Source organism: Artemia franciscana, chromosome 4, assembly GCF_032884065.1.
Source record: "Artemia franciscana chromosome 4, ASM3288406v1, whole genome shotgun sequence".
Taxonomy (NCBI): domain Eukaryota; kingdom Metazoa; phylum Arthropoda; class Branchiopoda; order Anostraca; family Artemiidae; genus Artemia; species Artemia franciscana.
This window is the reverse complement of record NC_088866.1, coordinates 14,892,769-14,915,420: the sequence shown is the minus strand read 5'-3', so window position 1 is coordinate 14,915,420 and position 22,652 is coordinate 14,892,769. Positions and strand designations below refer to the sequence as shown.

At 35.6% G+C, this 22,652-nt stretch overlaps 1 protein-coding gene across 1 annotated transcript in view; it reads right to left on the bottom strand.

The window, feature by feature from the left end:
- Window positions 1-22,652, bottom strand: part of LOC136025707 (uncharacterized) — a 92,849-nt gene that overhangs the window by 43,664 nt on the left and 26,533 nt on the right. Inside the window, exons 2-3 of the mRNA XM_065701689.1 lie at window positions 21,808-21,999; window positions 3,764-3,948 (exon numbers count right to left, since the gene is read on the bottom strand). Coding sequence (XP_065557761.1) covers window positions 3,764-3,948; window positions 21,808-21,999 — 377 coding nt within the window. The remainder of the gene's footprint in view (window positions 1-3,763; window positions 3,949-21,807; window positions 22,000-22,652) is intronic.

Below are 22,652 nucleotides of genomic sequence, written 5' to 3'. Positions count from 1 at the left end.
GACATAGGGGGTTGGAGGGGGAAACCGAAATCTTGGAAAACGCTTAGAGAGGAGAGACCAGGATGAAACTTGATGGGAAGAATAAGCAAAAGTTATAGATACATGATTGATATAATTGGAACGAATATGTTCTCTTCGGAGGAGCTGGGGGGTGTTAATTTGGAAAATTTAGAAAAATTGAGGTATTTTTAACTTAAGAACGGGTGACCGGACCTTAATGAAATTTTATATTTAGAAGGAACTCATGTCTCAGAGCTCATATTTCAAATCCCGAATAGATCTGTTGACATTGAGGGGAGTTGGATGGGGAAACCGGAAATCTTGGAAAAAGCTTATGGTGGCAAAATCGGGATGACACTTGATGGGTAGAATAAGCAAATGCTGTAGATACGTGATTGACGTAACCATACTGGATCCGCTCTTTTAGGGGATTTAGTGGGTGGAGCTCAGGGCTTTGGCGAGTTTGGTGCTTCTGGACGTGCTAGGACGATGAAAACTGGTAAGCTTGTCAGGGAGCTGCACAAATTGACTTGCTAAAGTTGTTTCCCTGATTCGACCATCTTGGGGTCTGAAGGGAGAGGAAAAATTTGAAAAATGAGGTATTTATAATTTATGAGTGGGTGATCGGATCTTAATGAATTTTGATAATTAGACTGACCTCGTGATTCAGAGATCTTATTTTATATCCCGACCGGCATTAAGCCTCAGATTTTCCTTTAAATCAATCTATTGATTTTTAGAATTTTGCTAGAGCTCATGCCATATGAGCTCTTAGCTCTTGTTAAGATTTACTTTTGATTTGGAATTTAGCACATAATGCTGGTGTTAAAAGATACCCTTGTTTCGACAATTCACAAGCATTAATAGCTTTTGTGGACCACTTAAAGTAGAGCTAGTCAGAATTTAGCTCACCACTCTAAGAAAAAAAATTAAGAATTTAAATGTAGAAAACAACTCGTCAATTTAATCAGAAGAAATAGCATATTTAACTTTGCTCTGCTTTCCCTGGTTAAGTGCCAACGGAGTGTTTAATTTATGAGCTGGTAAGAATGCACCCTTTTGCACAATTTGTGCAACACCGGCTGTTCGTTTAAACCTCAGAATCTGACAGATATTAATTAAGTTGTGTTTAACCCTTGCTGTTGGTATGGGCTTCAAAGCGGTTTAATAGGAGCCATAGCTCTTACAATAAAGCATATTTTGACGTGATAAATATTAGATAAACTTACCTGCGATAAAACTATTTCATGAGGGAGGATATGGAGCTTCATTTATTTATCCATTATAAAGAGTTATACTAAATCAAATTTGGGTATGCCTACCTTTTTTTGGTGTGGAGGTATATAGAAAGGACCTTACTTGTTGGTATGTTTGAGAAATTTCCATTTTTTAAAGTCAAGTTGTATCACTTTCAAAATCTTATATAAGACTAATGGGGAGCCTTGTCCGAGACCAGGCTTTATAACCCGAAAATAAAAGGAATTATTCGGTTCTCACTAGAAGAATAGGTAGCCATTGTTCCACGAAAATCAAAAGCAGATTACGTGACGCTTCTGTTTCCCGGGAAATAGCAGAACACCCTTTGTTGGTCATGAATGACAAGCCTGTGTTCATATAAAAATCAATAGGCGTCTAGACTATGCGATGGATCCGGTCCTAGTATTTACGGAAATCCTCTGTTTGCAGATACTATGTTTGTGTGAAACAGGAAAATGTTGGACCACGATAAATTTGGAGCGTATCCTTGCTTCAGGGGGCCCCTGAAGGTTTTTTCCCGGGCCCCTTCTAAGTCCTATTTTATAGCAACTGACGAAATAATTTGCGTAAGTAAACAAAACCTATTACGTAACAAACACCTACATCCATTTGCACAAGTAAATAAACCGTGTTACGTAACCAAAAGAATCTTTTTACGTAACAACCAAAGAAATCCTGATTTGGGAGGGCCCTGAGGGTTTTCACCTTGCCCTCACAGGTTTTTTCAAACATAACAATCATAAAAAAAACACTCCCTCTTATTTAACATACAGATGTACTCTACCGTTACAGGTACACTATAGTATTACAAAATTCCCTGGTGTGTTTAGTAAAGTCTTGAGGGACTAGTAGCTCCCATTTTGCGCCCTCTATGGGTGTCTTGGTAGGTTAGGGCCGTCACTACTCCTAGACTTTTGAAAGCAACAATAAAAAACAGTGAACCAGGTAACTAGAGCATACAAGAAGTACACATGGCCCTTAGTTGTATTGAAAGAAGTATAAAGCATATTGAAGTAAATTCACCAATGGTCTTGGTGAAGCAGCTCCAAAAAGTTAGCAGAAAGCAAGGTATATCATTATTCAAATGAACAAAGTGCACGATTTTCCTCAAAAATTTATACGCACACTAACATTCCATTTTCCAAAGTTAAAAAATTTCAATTTACACAAGGCTGCTCGGGTAGAGTTGGTTAAAAACTGTCGTTTTCTGATGAATAAAGTCTCTGAAATAAACATTGTTGTGGAGTATAAACTTAAAGCAAGGCAAGGCACGTCTTTCACAAAAATGTTTGAGTATCCTGTGGTCCCAAAAATGTTGAAATTCAAACCTGTTATTCCCATTGAAAAAAAAAACAAAAAACAAAGATATGCAGAAAGTGTGCATGTTTATGTCTCCTCTAAATATGGAGTACTATAAGTGAGTTTTTTCAAGTATGGGTCGAGAGAGCAACCACCCATCCATTGCACACACAGCATTCCCAGAAGAAGAAGTGGCAATCCCCTCCCTCCATCGACAGAGCTGAAAAGGGGGAAAGCCAATAAGTAAAGACCTAATCAGTTAGCTTGCTTCTTTTTTTTTTTTTTTACCAAGTAATTGAAATTTCTGAAGTAGGGCTATAATCATATTAGTACGAAAAGGTAAAAACGCCACGTCTGAGCTTTAAGATAAGCCATGACTATTTCTAAAAAACCTTGGGGAAAAATTGTTACAAAGTTGAAAAGGAACCCAAGCGCAGTCCTACACTTTTGTCGTAACAATCTTAGCAGCAGAAAGAACGGGCAAAAATGTCGTATCCGGTTTTGTTTGACCTTTGGGCCTAGTAACTATCATCCAACACGACCAAAATTCAATCAACAGGTCTTCCTTAAAAGTAGCATTAAATTAGTTTTTCATTCGTTTTTCTATCCACCATACATTCAGCCCCACATATACTGAATTTTTACTCTGTGTTTTTCTCAATTTTAAAGGGCATGGATACGACATTTTTGCTTTATCAAGGCAATTTTTAGAACCCCAAAAAATAAGGTTTATGAAAGCTGAGCTTGCTTGAGATTCTTAGAGAATTACTTCAACATCATATACTTAATTTTTATGATTTCATGGCCGATAAAAGACTATTGACAGCCTTACATCTCCTGCAAGCTATTTTAGGGCTTTTCTGCTCCTATACCTTTTTTTGTTGTTGTGTCGTTTTGGTGCTTTCCGAAAAGCGCTAGTTTTTTTTCAGAATTCTAAAAATGCAGGACAGTATCACATGGGGGAATTAGGGACAGCATCACAATATTTATTTATGGGAAAATTTCCTACCATACATAAGTGAAAATTTAATCAATTGTAATAATTTCAAAACTGCGTTTCGTCTATTTTTTTCCCTTTTAAATCTATTCCTTTCAAATACATGGAAAAAGTACCGGCTATTAGAAATGTCCAATTAAAGTCATAAATTTAATTTTAGTAAATAATAATTAAGACAAGCGAGTAAACTGTGATATTTCAAAAATATACCTTGGATAGTGTCCAGGATAATTTGGAGACTCAAGGTAACATTTTCTCTCGTCACAGCCTTCATAGATTTTGTTACAGCGTGTTTGTGGGATTCTTTCTCCGTAATAGTTCAATTTCCCCTGACTTCGAATTAAAGAACGATAAGAAAACTTCAATGCAAAATTCCGTTGGTCCTGTTCTTGTTCCTACAGGGGTATAAGAAAAAAAAATTGAAAAAAAGTAGTTCAACGCGTATGTATGCCATGATCTTCAAACTGCTCATGATACTAATCGATAAGTAAAAAGTGACTCATGTTAATGGTAATAGGGACTCTAAGAAACGGTTTTTCGAAACTATTTACATTGTTATAGGCTTCCCCTAATAGAGGTTTTAAACTAAAGCCTATGTATAAATTTATGGAATTTTCCTGAGACGGGCATTTTATTTATTTATTTATTGTACACTCATCATTCGCATAACATGATAAGACGAAGTAGAGGGAAAAAGAGCAAAAAAAACAAAAACAAACAGAAGAAAAGCACAAGAAGAAAAAGAAACCGTTATTGCACTAATTCTTGTCACAGCAACGACATTTACGGATAAAAATAAACCATCAATTAATAACAAATTTAAATTTTACTGCACGATATAAGGTCATGAAACGGACATGCAAATATGCAAAGCTTTGAACAAGACGAAGCAAAAAAAAAATACAGAAGAAAAGGAAAACGACAAACAACAACAACATAAGTAAAAATAGCACAAAATACAAATAAGCCATTAAAAAAAAAGTCAGAGACTACTGATAAAATACAGAATACCACTCATTATTCAATCTTTTTGAATAGGTATCGAGTTTTGAATTTCTAGAGTAATTATCTAGTAACTTGTGGAGTTTTTTTTATCCAGGGGTGATCATAGAGCCAGTGGTCAGAGAATGGAGAAAGAGATCGATGGAAATTCTAAAAATGTTATCTTTGAAACAATTACACACCAAAAGATTCAAGTCAAAGTGGTTCTTCCTAAATGAAACCTACAAACGTCTAAAATTTTGTGTTTTTTTTCTGAGAAAACACTCCATTGTGACAGATAGACTATCTAAAATATCTAAAAAACTGTGATTGACAAGTTTGTTTTTGTTAAAATGATGGCTAGGAAAATGATCTAAAAGGTATAGTTTATTTACAACTAAGAAAATTTCAATTTCAAAAATAAATTTTGAAAATATAGCTTTGTTGGTCGGGGTTGTTGTTTTTTTCTAATTCCTTTTTTGTCTTATTTTGGATCCTGAAGTAAAAAAAAGCGTCGCAAAATTTATATAATGTTTAAATAACAGTCCATTAGGAAAAAATCCTTTGCTTGTCAGTAAAACAACAACAAAACCACAGATTCGATTACATATTGTTTAACGCTTTTATTTTCTTCAGAACACTTACAGATAAAAATCTTTTGATCTCCCAGTTTTTTGGTCCATTGACTTGATTTTAATGAGAAGGTTCATTATCAGGTAGGCAAAGGTCAACGGAGTTGAGAGAAACAAAATTTATTTTTATTTGACTATAATAAATTATAACAAATTGAATGTAAGCCAAATTTTTCTGCATCTCTGTAGAAAGACAGGTTTGTGAATAAGATTTTTGAAATTTCAGTGGTTTTCCTAAAAGTATGTTTTAAACCCCAAGAAATCAGAGGGACATTTTCGAATAAATAAAATGGTACGGGTAATTAAAAAGGTATTCAGATTGAGCTCACAAAAAACGTTCAGGTTTGGATTTTTACTTTCAAGTTGATGAAATTGATTTTTACGGTTGTATTAATATAGTTTACTAGCTGTTGGGGTGGCGCTTCACGCCACCCCAACGCCTAGTTGGTGGGGCGCTTCGCGCCCCCCCAAGCCACCCCGCGCGCTTAAGTCGTTACGCGCCATATTAGTTACGCGCCATTGTAGTTGTGTCCCTGTGTCCCACCTGTGAATAGAGATAGATATAAATATATGTTTTTAACTACGTAAAACATGCGAATATACAACATTCTTCGCTGTCCCATTGTCTGTGCATATAAATAGATTGTCAGGTTTACTGACTCTTGAACATGCAACATATAATTGTCCATGGGAAAAACAATCCGTATTCAGATCTATACCTCATTATTCTAATGATGTGTCCCTGTGTCCCGGTCGTCATTTATATTCCCTGTGTCCCGGTCGTCATTTGTGTCCCGGTGTCCCAGTTTGTAATTTCTCTTTGAGTGTCCCGGTCGTCATTTATATTCCCTGTGTCCCGGTCGTCATTTGTGTCCCGGTGTCCCGGTCTGTAATTTCTATTCGAACAATCCCTGCGTCCCGGTCGTCATTTATATATCCCGCCTGTGCCCCCGGCGTCCCCGTCGTAGTTGTGTCCCTGTGTCCCGGTCGTCATTTATATTCCCTGTGTCCCGGTCGTGATTTGTGTCCGGGTGTCCCAGTCTGTAATTTCTCTTTAAGGTTCCCGGTCTTCAATTATATTCCCTTTGTCTCGGTCGTCATTTGTGTCCCGGTCTGTAATATCTCTTTGAGTGTTTTTTCTTTTTAGTTTTTTTTTAGTTTTTGACCTTTTTTCTTTTTTCAGTTTTCTTTTTCTTCTTTATTTTTCAGCGTCACTATGAAGTACATATCGACGAACCTTTGTTTTTTTAACTTAAATCTGGTAGGCATTGATGACCTTATCCAAGTCAAAATCCCAAACCCAATCATCATCGCTATCATTTTCAGTTTTGATATGTTTTGACTCTCGCTGTCCAGGTGGATCTTCATCTAACTGCGCGGCTTTGCGTTCTTTAGCCGCAAGCCTATTTTCTTGCTGTTCTTGTGATTCTCCGGCACGCTTTCTTTTCTTACTTTCTCTATCAGCTGCAAGCCTGTTTTCTTGCTGTTCTTGTGATTCCTCGGAACGCTTTCTTTTCTTACTTTCTCTATCAGCAGCAAGTTTTTTGGCATAAACTCTTTGAGCAGCTTCCTCGGCTGTTGCCATTGTAGGTTCTTCAGTCATTTTACAATTAAACATTTTTCCGTGAACAAATGTCTTAAATACCGTTAATGACGTCACCGTCATAGCAAAAATGACGACAACTAACTTCATGACGTCAGTCGACACAGAAACATGACGTCACCTGACAGACAGACACACAGACAGACAACTTATTTTTATATATATAGATACATTCTGGTTAATGCTTTCCTCATAGGATCTTCCGCAAGTACATGGGATCTAGCAGACTCTACTTTGATGCTCCACTGAAGTTCAATCCTTTCCAGAATTCAGATAACTACTTAAAGTATTACTACTTTTTAAGCTACCTTTGAACGATTACTTTGTAAACTTATTTTTTGTTTTTCACTCAGACGTGGAACATATGATAAAGCACATATAGCATCCTTCTTCCCAGTTGTCTCTAGGAAGTCCTTAGAAATCTAAGAAAACTTTTTCCTTCTTCTTGAAATAGTTTAGTCAGTTAACCAACTTGGATAATTGTTACTTATTACTACTTCTCTCAGAAAAGACAACTCCTCTAAAAATCTTGGAGAGCAGATACTAAAGACACGGCCTGTTAAAGAAATGATTAAGTTGGCGAGCATGATTTGGGTAAAGGCAAACGTCTATTGTTGTTAATTGGTTTTCTATAGATTTTAAAGTCCAGATTATTTTCACTGTCTAAAAGAATAACATCAAGAAAAGGAATTTTTGTATTTTCTTCTATTTGAACTATAATTTTATATCCCCAATCCAAAAGAATTTAGATATTAAAAAAAAAAACATCTAGTTCTTCCGACCCATAATTCCACACTGAACTTTTATTATCCATATAACGTCCGTAGAATTTATATTTCAAGGAATATGAGTCTAACGCTACTGTCTCTGTATTTTCAAACAAAAATATTTGCAAATTTTCAGCTAGAAATAGATATATTCAGATTTAATGAAAATTACATTCTTGGAAAGTGTGTATTTTTTTTAAATGGGGAAGGAATTTCTTCTTAAAACAAGGAAAGCACACTCCCTAAATACTTTAGCAGATCAACTAGGAAAACTTAATAATCAGCTTAAAGAAAATATTGTTCAAGCAATTTGAAAGCTTAGGGAGTTTCCTGTGGTGAAATCCACTTTGATTGGAAACTTTACAAACCAGGGAACGTAATAATTATGCTCTGGACCCACTCAATAGAGAGCGCTTTGCTCAAGAATTGATAAGACAAATGATAAGACCAAATTTAAACAACCATCGCATTAGATTTTTGAACCGATGATAAATTCAAGATCTCCTGTAAACTTCTACCAAAATTTTAGGAAATATAATTTGAGTAATTAATTTGCTTTTGGAGTTCCCATGCCGTTGAAAAAATATAATAAATAGCCCATTGCTTTTCAGATGGTCGGCTAGAATGAAGAACTACAAACCAATTTTTAGAGAATGGAATTCCCTTAAAACTCATATATAGATTTAATTTTACAAAAAGCAATTTATTTTGCCTCTAAGTTTCAGAAGTCACGCTGAAACGAAGTGGCATTTTGGTTGCCAAGCACAGTATACCTTTTATTCCGTTTGACCAATATTTATAAAGAAAATTTTTGGGAAGGATGTGGGGGCGGGTTCATTGAGGCCGAGAAATTGTATTTCTAGACCTCAATTTCAAGATTTAACGTGAAAAATATTCCAGATCAGGGTGAAGGGTCTTCAACCAGATAATATGTCCTACTAGGATGGAGCTTTTGATTCCCAGCTGTGAGGCCATAATCCTTTAAAAAAAAACCCATGGCCACTACTCTTTTTTTCTTCACCATTAATAACGAAGATATTTAACGGCGATTCCCTCAAGACACAGTGTAATTGATTTTCTTCGATATGCAGGTGTTTGTTACGTAATACGAGTTGCATCTGAAAGGGAGTTTTTTTTCTTTGATTCTTTAGTTAATTACTTTAAAAACCTAAGGATGTAGGGGGAATCACTTTAGGGCCCTCCCATCAAGATGTGGTTTTGTCCCGCAAGCGTAGGTGCTGCGTAATAGTTTTCTCTTTAATTGTTACGTTAATCACTTAAAAACCTAAAGATGTAGGAAAAACCTTCCCTCCCCAAGTAAGAACAGAGTCCAAATTGATCATAGTCCAATATTTACGCAGTTTCTTTTTGCCTTATACACGGGCCTTTTGTTCTCATTTGTGCTAGTAGACAAGGGTATTATGCGCTATTTATTGATTTCCAAGAACAAAGCAAATCTTTATGTGGTAATTCGCTTCCCTTTGTTCTCTGGATATAAAACTCAGTGCCAGAAGGGAAATTTAATCAGTATTACATTTTAGATGGCTCGTGACACAAGACGTTTTAAAAAGGATTAAGTCTCTGTTTATATGCAGATAAGCTTCTATGTATAATAAGGATACCCCATCCTCCACTGGAAAAAGAGAGATATTATACTAAAATAAGATCTAGTATAATTATCTATCTGAAAATAACAACTAAAACCCAATCCTATCCTATATTTGCATGGTTATCTCGAGGATAAATTATTCTTCTTTTCTAGCCTCAAAATATGCTTTACTGTCAAAAATCTTATCCCCCTATAAGACCCCTTTGAAGCATCGGGAAATATTCCAGTGGCAAAGGTTAAAAGTAACTTAATTAATTTCTGTTATATGTTGGGGTTAAGCATTTAGTGATAATTCCAATCAGGTGAAAGGTTAGCTTCCGGCAAACAGCCGCCGTCGCACTAGTGATTCAATCTTGACAACCGGTATAATTGAATGCTCTTATATTAAGAGTGCTTTCACAATAAGGAAATCCTCTTTCTCATCAAATTAACGAGTTATTCTTCTACATTAAATTTTTGATTTGAAATAGGGGTGTCTATTTTCATATTAAAACAAGGCTAGCTCTAATTTAACAAGTGAACATCTATTTGAGAATGGGGCATAGACCGAGTGTTAGTTAACGGAAAAAAGAGTTACTTTTAATACCTGGTTTGTACGGTAAAGTGTCTGCCTTGCCTAAAAAAATTGAATCCTTGCTTCAAATAGCTTTGTCAAGGCATTTTATATTTAAGGATAAACATTGGACTAGACGGAGCGTAAAAATATTAATTGTGTAAGAAAACGCAGCTTTTTATTCGATTGAAAATGTGCTTGCTCCTAAATTACTGTCAAGTTGACATTTTGTTATGATTATTATCCTTTATGTTTGATTATTTCCATATGTTTAAGGAACCGTCAAACAGGCAATAGCGAAATAAGTTACTTCCGTCCCTCAACTTTTCTCAATTCTTCTTTTTCTCCATAGTTTACCAGTCTTCGGGAGGGGTGATACACTTTGAAGCCTCCCCTAAAAGAAATTGCTTGACTGCGCCTACATTCACCACTTCAGAAAAATAGTTATACATATTTTAAATTTGACACTGCAAGAACTATGTTAAATCGCCATCCGTTCTATTTTGCTGCTCAAAGCAGTGTACTCGTTCTATCAGCCCAAAAAATATCTTCTAATCAAATTTCAAATCGCATTCTAGTCCTTCCCCTACCTCCCCATCCCTATTGATGTTAACCGCAGGCTCTTATTTCAACGTTTTGAAAATAATTATAAAAAAACTAATTTCTATTTCAGGGAGCCAGGAAAATTCATTCCCTAAATACTTGAGCAAATGTACTAGAAAAAGAATTAGCTGAAGGTAAATAACGTTCAAGCGATTCGAAAGCTCCGGGAGGTCCCTGTGGTACTATCCAATTTGATTGGAAAGTTACCGACACAGGAGGCATATTAATTATACTCTATGCCGACTCAATAGACGGCGCTTTGCTCAAAAATTGGTAAGATATAATATTTACTAACTTTAAACTAGCCTTTCGTTGGCTTTTTGAACTGCTGAGACATTCAAGATCGCCTATCAACTTTTTCTAAAATTTAAGAGAGATGTAATTTGTGCAATTCAGCAGTTTTGGGAGTTCCCTATGGTATTGATAAATTTCGTTAAAGAGCCCTTTGTCTTTCAGATGGTCGGCTAAAGTGACGAATTACAAAAAATAATTTTGGAGAATTGATTTCCGTTAATATTCGCATAAAAGATTAGTTTTACAAAAAGACATTTTGATGCCTCTGAGTTTCAGAAGTCATGTTGACACGGAGTGGCAATTTGTTACTCATACCATTTATTCCGTTTGACCAATATTTATAACGATCATTTTTTGGGAGAGGAAGGGGGTTTGAATGAGGCTAGAAAAAACTGTATTTCTAGACCTTAATTTCCATGTTTGACGTGAAAAATATTCCGGGTAAAGGTGAAGGAGGTTAAACCGTATAATATATCCTATCAGGATAGAGCTCTTGTTTGCCAGTAGTACGGCCATAATGTTTTTAAAAAGGTCCATAACCATTACTCTTTTCTTCTTTGCCGTTAATCATGAAAAATTTAACGATGATTCCCTTCAGACGCAGGTTTTATTGATTTTTTCAAAATGAAGTGTTTGCTCCGTAATAAGAGTAGATTGTTAATGAAAAGGGGGTGTTTTTTCTTTGACCCTTATGTCAATTACATAAAAACCAAAGGATCTAGGGGAAAGCTATCAGGGCCCGACAATCAAGGTGCCGGTATTATCAGGGAAACATAGGTATTACCTAACAGTTTTTATGGCACTTGGTATTAGCCAAGTGACATAGAGCAATCGCCAATTCTGTCGGTCTGTCGGTCTGTCTGTTGGTCCCACTTTTGCTACTTTAGGCACTTCCAGGTAAGCTAGGACGATGAAATTTGGCAGGTGTATCAGGGACGGGACCAGCTTAAATTAGAAATAGTCGTTTTCCCAATTTGACCATCTGGGGGGAGTGGGGGGCCGGTTAATTCGGAAAAAATAGAAAATTTGAAGTATTTTTAACTTGCGAACTGTTGATCAGATCTTAATCAGGTCTAAAAATTCAGGTCTCAGAGCTGTTATTTTAAACCCCGACCGGATCTGGTGGCATTGGGGGGGATCTGGGAGGGGGAAACCTAAAACTTTGAAAAAACTTAGAGTGGAGGGATCGGGATGAAACTTGGTGGGAATATTAAGCACAAGTCCTAGATACATGATTGACATAACCGGAATTAGGAAAGCTATACTCAAACACGGCATTGACAATGGGTTCGTTAATCTCCTATCTGAGCTTTTTTAAATTTAACTGAAGACAGTGATCAACTGCCAGAAATAATTAGGCAATAAACAAAGCAATATCATTCACTTGTCCGTACCCTAGCTTGCAAAAATACGGGAAATGATTTTCAAAAAAACGACTTGTTCAAGCGGGCGGTAACTTCTTTTCATTGTTACTATAAACCATCGTGGGATTTGTAAACAGTATTATTTACAAAAACGGCAAGACAAATTGACTCCAATAGAACTTTTCCTTTTACCAAAAGAGCACTTTGAAGATAATCTCGATAAACTTATTAACAATGAGACAATGGCCGACGATGAAAAATTAATTCTGCTTCAAAATGCCCTTTGATGTGTCCATAATAAAAACCCTATCATGAAAGATCACTCAAAATAAATGTAAAAAAATTCAAAAAAAACTTCAAAGTAAAAACTTCAAAACCACCATAACAAGAAAAAGACTTATCTAAAGCCTTAGCAAGTTTAGTAGACTTATAGTTTCATTCGTATCGCGAGTTGGCCTATTTTGCAGATAATGGACATGTGCAAATTGATGACAAAAAGAATCAAGTTATAATCAAAGGCAAGACCTGCAATCTTGTTGATTTGGTATCGAATTTGACTACAAATTGTAAAAGACTTAAATCATTCGATAGTCTATTGTATAAATTTTTTTCCATCATACTTCCCGAAAAATCTTATTGGGAATAAAAATATTTTAAATCGCTTAAGGGATCATGGTCAAATATCAAAAGATACTAGCACACCCAATGCGGGCGATGATTTAAAAGGTACCAAATGAAGGCGTCTTAATGTCAGTGCGTCAATTATTAATATACAAAAAGATAGTGGCCACTTGAAAACACATTTGCATTCAAAATGGCTCAAGTTTTGAAACATATTTATGAAAAAATTATAAACAGATCTTTTGACTCTAGACAAAATTCAAATACGTAACAATATTCCGTAAAGGCATATTTTACTTTCACTCACTGTTTTTAGTCGCTATGCATATGCCGTTCCATTGCTAAAGAAAAGAAAGGTGATGAGGTTGAGGTTGTTAGAGCCCTTGAATATATTCTTGAGCAAGATTTTTATAGAAAAATTAAAACAGATCGGGGAAGTAAATTTGTTGATCCACGTGTAAAAAGGGTTTTATTGAAATATAATACAATAGTCTATCATAGTCATAGTACAATAAAGGCAGCATTGGCTGAACGACTGATAATAACTATTAGACTTTTAATCTCGAGATATTTTATATTGAAAAATACTCCTGCTTTAAGTCAATCTATATATATAAAAATAAGTTGTCTGTCTGTGTGTCTGTCTGTCAGGTGATGTCATGTTTCTGTGTCGACTGACGTCATGAAGTTAGTTGTCGTCATTTTTGCTATGACGGTGACGTCATTAAAGATATTTAAGACATGCGTTCACGGAAAAATGTTTAATCGTAAAATGACTAAAGAACCTACAATGGCAACAGCCGAGGAAGCTGCTCAAAGAGTCTATGCCAAAAAACTTGCTGCTGATAGAGAAAGTAAGAAAAGAAAGCGTGCCGAGGAATCACAAGAACAGCAAGAAAACAGGATTGCAGCTGATAGAGAAAGTAAGAAAAGAAAGCGTGCCGAGGAATCACAAGAACAGCAAGAAAACAGGCTTGCGGCTAAAGAACGCAAAACCGCGCAGTTAGATGAAAATCCACCTGGAAAGCGAGAGTCAAAACATATCAAAACTGAAAATAATAGCGATGATGATTGGGTTTGGGATTTTGACTTGGATAAGGTCATAAATGCCTACCAGATTTAGGTTAAAAAACAAAGGTTCGGCGATATGTACTTCATAGTCACGCTGAAAAATAAAGAAGAAAAAAAAAACTGAAAAAATGTAAAAAACTAAAAAAAACTAAAAAGAAAAAACACTCAAAGATAAATTACAAACCGGGACAAAAATGACGACCGACACAGAGGGAATATAAATGACGACCGGGAACCTCAAAGAAAAATTACAGACTGGGACACCCGGACACAAATCACGACCGGGAATATAAATGACGACCGGGACACAGGGACACAACTACAACGGGGATGCCGGGGGCACAGGCGGGATATATAATTGACGACTGAGACACAGGGATTGTTTGAATAGAAATTACAGACCGGGACACCGGGACACAAATGACGACCGGGACACTGGGACACAGGGAATATAAATGATGACGACCGGGACACAGGGAATATAAATGCTATTTATATGCACAGACAATGGGACAGCGAAGAATGTTTTATATTCGCATGTTTTACGTAGTTAAAAATATATATATTTATATCTATCTCTATTCACAGGTGGGACACAGGGACACAGCTACAATGGTGCGTAACTAATATGGCGCGTAACGACTTACGCGCGCGGGGGGGCTTGGGGGGGGCGCGAAGCGCCCCACAAACTAGGTGTTGGGGTGGCGCGAAGCGCCACCCCAACAGCTAGTATTTAGATAAAATCGTATTGATTTGTAATCAGCTCCCTCATCGATCCCTTTCTAATCCTAGTACTTTGGAATTTTTCACTGTAAAAATACACTTGACATTTTCCGATGAAAGGCAAGTGAAAAAAAGGCAAGTGAAAGGCAAGTGAAAAATTTTGGTGATAAAGTTCGAAATTATCTAAACTAGGAATATTTTTGAAAATGAAATAAATAGCGGTCCAATGAACTTTTTAAAATGTCAAAAGTGTTAGACACTAAACCTGACCTGTAATGTATCGTCAAAGTGATACAAAAGATGAAGAGATACTAGACGGTTTTTACGAGTATGAATTGCAAAAAGTCAAAAACAATGGAATGCATCAAATTGAAAGGATATAAAGAGTCAAACGAGCAAGGGTAAGAGACAGTTGCTCATTCTTTGGCTAAGATACAACCCCAATTTTGATTCTTGGACTACGTCTGAGTAGGCTCACAATACTTAATGATTTCTGTGTGACATTCATGTCCAATGCTTCTGATCCCCGCTATGACGATTTGAATAAAACAAACAATTTTTGGAAAAAAACTCTCCCCTACAATCAAAACCGAGGGAAAGTATGAAGTTGCTCTTCTTGATTTTGCTCTTAAAAATACATATGATATCGTGAGAAAAGATCGTATGCATCACATAAAAGTTAAACCAAACGATTGACCAATGTATGGTGAAAAAAAGTATGGATAAAATAAAAGAACTATGATGAATATTGTTATTTCGCGCTAAAATGCAAAGAATGTGGTAGTATGAGTGATTTGAGTCCTGCTATAAATGGAAAATCTATGCATTCCACTTGGGACAATTTATTGGAACATGGTAGGGTTTATGTTAGCTCTCCTAGTCAGAATGAAAGTATTCATCTAAAAAAAAATCTGATAGATATTCTTGGTTTTAAAAGAAATAAAATCGAGGATAAAAGTGTTTGTACCATTAGTGGAATGGAGTGTGTTATTTTTGCAGACTATCCACCCGGGTTCTCATCGGACAATTATATATTTCCTTATAGGTTTTTTGTCGAGACATCTAGAGTCAGTAATATCAATGTCCCCCTTCTACATGATTTTGAATGAAAACCACTCAAGAACACACTCACCAATACAATATAAAGCACCTTCAATATATATCAGTAAACACTTTGTTTTTGAACTCTGTCAGTTAAAATTAAGAAGGGAATTGCGTGATCCTATAGCAGTAAAAAAGAGTTTGGCTGGGATTACATGTCATTTTCGACCCAATCAGTGTGATAGATAATAGAAAAAGTTTTTTTGTTTATTCTGATGTTGATTGCCATGTTGCTACTCTTAGACAAAGGCAATTGGGTCATGTACTATTACAGGAGTTGGTCCTCCATGTCGGGCTACGGTCCGAGCAATTGGTTTGTTAAGTTGTTTTGCTCTGCACTACCCCTGGCTAAAAAATATATTGAACCAGTTGCCATGGATTTTGCGTTCTTTTCACTACGTGATTTGGGCTCTGGGAAGGATTCTAAAGAAATTGTTCACAAAATTTCAGGTCCGGCACACGATCACTCACATTGTTTTTATGAATAATTTTATCCACAAGAACTGCTTTCTTAAAACGTCCATTTCATTTGTATTCCAGTGAAGGTTACTTCATCGATTTGACTTCCGTATTCATAGATATGCAAGCCATTGTAAAAAAATCTTAAAATGAAAAACCAGGTGTCGCCGCGGGGTTATCCGATTAAAATAGTATGCTACATAATTTTTTTAGACAAGTACGTCTCTACATAAATGGAACGTTGATGAATACAAGCAGCAATCTGTTAAACTATATAAGTTACATACAACTTTTGTGATGAGTCCAGAATCCTAAAAGATATCGAAATGCTTAGCTATTAGATATGAACCTAAAACGGACACTGACACCACCAATACAGTTAGAAAGACGGCAACTAGTGACTTAAGCTTGGCTGGGAAAATAAATCATAAATAGTTAATATATCTCAGTGGATGCTTCCCACTCTGAAGATTAAAATAAAGTTACAACTTGCTCCTTCCTTTTTAATTTTGTGAAAAGTACTTGTCGCTGCACGTTATGTAGCAGTCTCTCTCATCTTGACAATACTTAATGCACGGAATCAACAGGCTATGAGTTAAGTTGCTTTGGCAATTGAAAAATTAAGAGCTAGTGGAAATAATATCATGCTGAGCGTTCCACATACAATCACAGATCAACGACATATTGCCACGGGTTCACGTACATACACCAACTCTTTATTTATTAGGGGCGAAAATTCATCAAAATTCGCTTTGTTTTTTTTTTAATCTGCTAGTGCAATTGGATCATGGATAAAATTCTCCATTCAAATTTGAAATGTTTGGATTTTCATCTCTTGTATGTAAAGTAAATGGAATTCCGCTCTAAACCTATCCTTCAATAATACTACAAGACCCTATATGAATTGATAATGCAATCCATAGATCAAGATTTACAACTATTTGAAAATAGTATAATTGTTGCAATGTTTGCAAAAGCTGTACGTTTAGGGCACTGTAAGTTTAGAGTGTATCTTTGCCAAACTGTTGGCGGAAATTATAGGATTAATCTCGCTAAATCAATTTGAAACATATTGGGAAATCATCCCCCAATGCCAGTGTTCAATTAGACTTGGCACCATGAACACAAATCAAAAAATCAATGTATTCAACTTGGATCAGTACATGTCCAAATACAAATCGTATTGCACACCCTCGGATTTCTTCAAACATATTCAAAGGGTTTACGATATCCTTAACATTGTCAATAGTAGTACGTCAACTGTAAAAACGGGATATCGGCTATGTATCTTTCAAACAGCAGAGAATACTGAAATTTTCGATCCTCCTGGCCTACGATATGCATCGTATATGCCCCACATCAAAAACTTTCTTGAGCAAAGTGGACAATCCATTATTCAATATCAGATCTGAGTACAACATTTATAAGCAAGAAGGTGTAGTTTTCATGCGCTATTGTATTTCAATATTCGATGTCGTGGATATACTTAGAGTGAGTTCGTAAGGATTTATGTAGACAATTCTCGATTGAACAACTTTCTAGTTGAAAATACCCTTTCCTACCTGTATAATATAAATGTCTTTCCCCTAAGAGTACAGTTCCTTAAAATTATATTTGAATTTTTTATCAATAAAACTTGTATGAACAGAAAATACTTCATTCTTTAGATTTTTCTTCCATGTATAGGTAACCATCAACAGCGATAAGTGGCAGCAGCTAGTCAGGACTCAGCTTCTATTGATCATTTCATGAAAGGTCAGGCGTCACATTTTCTACAATATAATGTAACATCATTTTTATTATATCTACTTCTAAAGTCAATAATACTTTTTTTGTTTATATTATAAAATTCATGTGTTCCAATTTGCTTGTTTGAAGCACACACGATATTTTCATATGAAAGAATCACTTTTTGTAACATCCAAATAAAAATCAGTAGGCTTGTAATCGTAGTAGCCAGTAAATTTACAGCGATGTCGTATAAACCATACTTTCTTATTATTCCAGCAATTGAAGCGTAGACCATGTTCTTCCTCCCACAAGTGCTTAAAACCACGGCGATACCAGTCTTTTAAAAACAAACTGAAATCCCGTTTATGGTTTTTTCAATCATGACAGGGTAAGTATTTTCCCACTGACCACATTTATTGAAGTGACAATTGGAGGATAAGAAACCTCTAGTGTGAGAGTCATAAGCATCTTCAAGGTAGGAATTGCACTCTTTAATTTGCACTAGATATATTCTATGTAATTTACATTGATTGCATAATATACACTTTTCCTTATAGTCATCAACTATAGTACAATTCTCGCAGGCTGCCTAGTGTATATAAACATAATTTATATGTGTCAAACACTTTTTTTAGTGTTGCCTGTCTCACCTCCAAAAGTAAACTGACTTGCAATTGATAAAATGAATGTGTTCTAGGGGGGCTGGTAATCGAGTGACGCCATAAAGCTTATCCGACTCATTTGTTGTTACCATTCAAAATGTCCGTCTTAAACGAATTTCTAGGTAGTGTTCAAAAGCAAACCCACAATCTCATTTTAATTTGTTTCAACTAGTTTGTCAGTAAAATGAGTAAATGCATCTGGCCCAAGATGTAAAAGTTTCATACAATAGTCTAATGATGGAGAAGAATTTTTATTATATCGCCAATCATTCTTTGAGAGAATATTTTCCTTTGAAGAGATAACTCTCGAAAATCATCATTTAGAATATATATTTTTCCAATGCCACTAGATTCCGTATGATTTTTTACTTCTCAGATCCAACCATTTTTAATCTTGAAACTCTCACTGCCGATTATAGAACAACAAGGAATGAAGATTCTTTCTACCTTTTCATCCCTAGTAAAATATCCAACAGTAAAAACATTTGAAAAAGTAACAAACTAACTCCTTTTTTATAGATTGATTCAGATCATTGTCTTTAATCTGTCTTTTAATCTTTTTATATGCATTATATTCATTTTTGCTGCAAAGTATAACTGTTCTTCCGACTTGAATTTGTTCAATGATACCATATATCATCCAAACATCTCGCCCCATTCTAGGACTAGCCGACAGCCTCTTGAAATTTTTACGGATACGTTGTGTACTCTGGGCTTCATTTCATCACAGCTAGTGCCATCAATATTCTATTATTACTCCTATTCATTAGTCTATTATTACTAATAAAAATATTAAGAATTGTATCGTCAATGTTGACGCACTGAAGTCTTTTCAACACTGAGGTAAAAGAACCGTTAGATCTAACAAGTCACGTGCCATTGACCTTCAAAATCTGTTTGTTTTTTATTATATAGGTCCCCTGGAACCAAAACAATTGACTCAAGATTATGTCATCCTCATATGTAAATATTGGACTAAGATCAATTTGTATTATATTCCTACTTGGGGACGGGGGTCTGAAGGTTTTTCCTACATCTTTAGGTTTTTAAACACTACACATTGCAATCCACGAAAAAACTATTGCGTAACGCATAAGTTTGCAAGATAACACCGGCATCTTGATTGGTTGGCCTTGAGGGTTTTCCCCTACATCCTTAGGTTTTTAAGAAATTAACATAAGAATCAAAGAAAAACATTCCCTATTACCTATCAAGCAACTCCTGTTACGTGACAAACAACCGCACCTTGAAGAAAATTAATATTACCTGCATCTGGAGGTAATCATCATTGAACTTCTTCCTGATTAACTGTGAAGAAGAAAATGGTAGTGGCTATGGACATTTTTAAAAGCTTTATGGCCTCACTAATGTTCCCTCCTTCTCCCATCTTCATGCTTCTATTAATATTGAATCTTTTTAGACTACTTGCCTTTCAGAGAGCATTTAGGGAATGGTTCTAAATCATTAAGTGTTACCCATTGATAATATTAAACTGGATTCATTAAATTATCTTCATTGACATAATGATTAGAAATATGAGCCCTGGGGACAAATTCTTTATACCAAAAGCAACCAAAACACAGCAATAAAATTTTAGCGTTACAGAAAGCATTTAGCCCTCAGCGTTCTGAGATTACCAATACAGACTGAAATTACTTAACATGAGCTTTAGCAGATACTTCATGACTAATATTTGCCAATAATGATGGGCGATACAAAAAGGCGTCCGAGATCGATACTCGATACGATACTTGGTGGAAGTGTCGTTACTTTGATATCGATACCTTTTTGATTGCTTTATGTTATCGTCCTTTCGTATGGGTTAAAAATATAGACTGTCAGCTATCACGTCCTTGTAATTAGTAATGAGCTTTATATTTTAAAAAGATGCTTACAGGGTCACAGTTCCTCTGAACCCTTCATTTAACACAAGTCCTGGTCACTGGAGATCTTTTTTAATGCAACAAGCAGCTTGTTTTAATAACGGGAAGAGCTAGGAGAAAAGATTTTCCTCTGAAAGCCAAATTTTCCCTTAGACAATATACAGAGCTCTTGTGGTAAACTACTGATGAATAAAATCAGCAATATAGTCAAGACTGTGTAGCACAAAACTAGAAACGTTTGTTCCATCGGACAGACCCACTAGGCTCTATGATATATTATTCTTGAACATGAATAACACATCCCCATTTTTTCCGTATATTTCCTCAGTTTATATTATTTACTCATATTTTTCTAGCATAATGGTTTTAACAAATAACAATCTCATTGCTACCGGCGCATAAAAAGGTGCTACTGTTACTGAACTGATTTTCTTGAGCAAAGAATTTAGCAATCGATATCCCCGATTTTAGATACCTCTAAATATTATGGGAATAGAAATTACGAGCTCCTTCAAATTTAGATCCAGCGAGGCTTCACCTGGGTACCAAAGAGTCGATATCAGTTTTGCCAAAGTATTTCCTGCTGAAACTAAGGAGCGTCATTAAAACTCGAAACGAAAGTAAATAGTCCTATATATGAAAGGGACCGTCGCATCTCTGAACATTCGGTCTTAACACTGAAGCTAGATTTATTCCTTAGTGTTTGTATAAGAAATACCTATAATATGTTGAAACTTAAGCCTAAGGAACGGGTAAGGGGAGTTAAATGGGGGCTGTCATCTCCTTTTATATAGGCTAATTTGTGTTCTTTTTCATTTTTAAAGCTAACTATTTTTTTTTAAATCTTGGCTCGCAGCAATAATAAAATGAGGACAACAGAAAAGGTTGGACAAAAAAAATGAAAATAGGCTAAATGAATAGATTACGACGATAGGAGAAGTGCATTTAGAAATATACATTAGATTATGCATTATTGTTATTTTATACTAGCAAAACCAAACCTCAACCTTTACTAACAGTTACTTCTACTACCGCAACTACTACTATTAAAGGCATAGTACAGCATTGAGCCACCTGAGGCCAACACAGCTACCCACACTCCTCCTCCACCCCAGCTTATTCAAAGGTTTACTTCTTGCCCCTCCCTCGGGTTTTAAATTTCTTTTAAATCCTTTCTTTTGACCTCATCCATTCGGGGAAGACCTGCTTGTCTTTGGCCCCAGTGGGATAGCCTGAAAGAACAATCTTTGACAATCTGTCAACCTTCATTCGTAAAACGTGTCCTAACCAACCAAACATTTCTTTCATTATAGCCCTTGAAAGTGGAATAGAACCACATCTACTTCCATTACAAAACTGCTGCAGGGTTAATCCACATGAGGCTGATACAAACGAGTTAAATATTTATTCTCTCCCTCCCCTACAATGCTTAGATATTTGCCACTGAAGTCGCTTTGGACAAAACTCAAGACGAATTTGGCAAAAAAAAAATATTGCATAAAAAAGAATGAATAATGCCACAAGAGATAGAAATTAGTGTCTAGCGTAATATGAAAATGGTCCATTTTGTATTAGCAAAATATTGTAAATAATTTACCATATATTTCTCTTTTGTGCGTAATACCATACTTAGTCTATGAGACTCTGTATAATATGTCATGAAGCCCCAGCCATTTCCACACCAGCTACTAGAGGAATCTTCGTCAACCTCTGGTTCTTGCAGAACCAATTCTGCCATGTCACACTTTCCATTTTGTTGGTAACCCACGGAAAAACGCTCAAACGATATCTGAAAAAATTGAATATTGATTTCATGTTGGCAAGGAAATTATATAGATGGATCTTAAAAAACAAGTTTCTCCTTTGTTAAAATTGGGGGGGGGGAATTCCATCGCAAGCAATATTTGTCCGGTGTTAAGGGACGATATCAACAATCATTATCTGCCATCTAAATCTTGTTTTATCACATCTTCAGCATGGCTGTCACATACTTCACTGACGGAAATTGCTGACATCCCAAAAACAGTAGGCTACTTTTGGTGGGGTCTTTAAAAAATTGCATCTTTTTTTCTTCGAGGTGAAAAAGTTACTTTTCAAAATAACTTTTACCGGCTGCACTACAGTAATTAAACCACCATTGATTGAACAAAGGTAAATAAAAAAAAACGGAATATTATGCTTCGTATATGCTATGTATAGTATTATAGCACATTAATATTTTTGAAAACCCCAGCCATGCAATGTTTTCTGAAAACCCTTCCATCTTTAGTAATGATTTGGGTATTAAACAAGTGGTTGGGGGCGATAGAAATTAAACTTAAAGTAAATAATAACATTTCTTTAAATAGGGATTTGGAGGAGTACTCATTCAACGTCTTCTACATAAATATGACTTAACGAATTATGTTATAAAATCAATAACCAGTACCGACAAACTTGTTA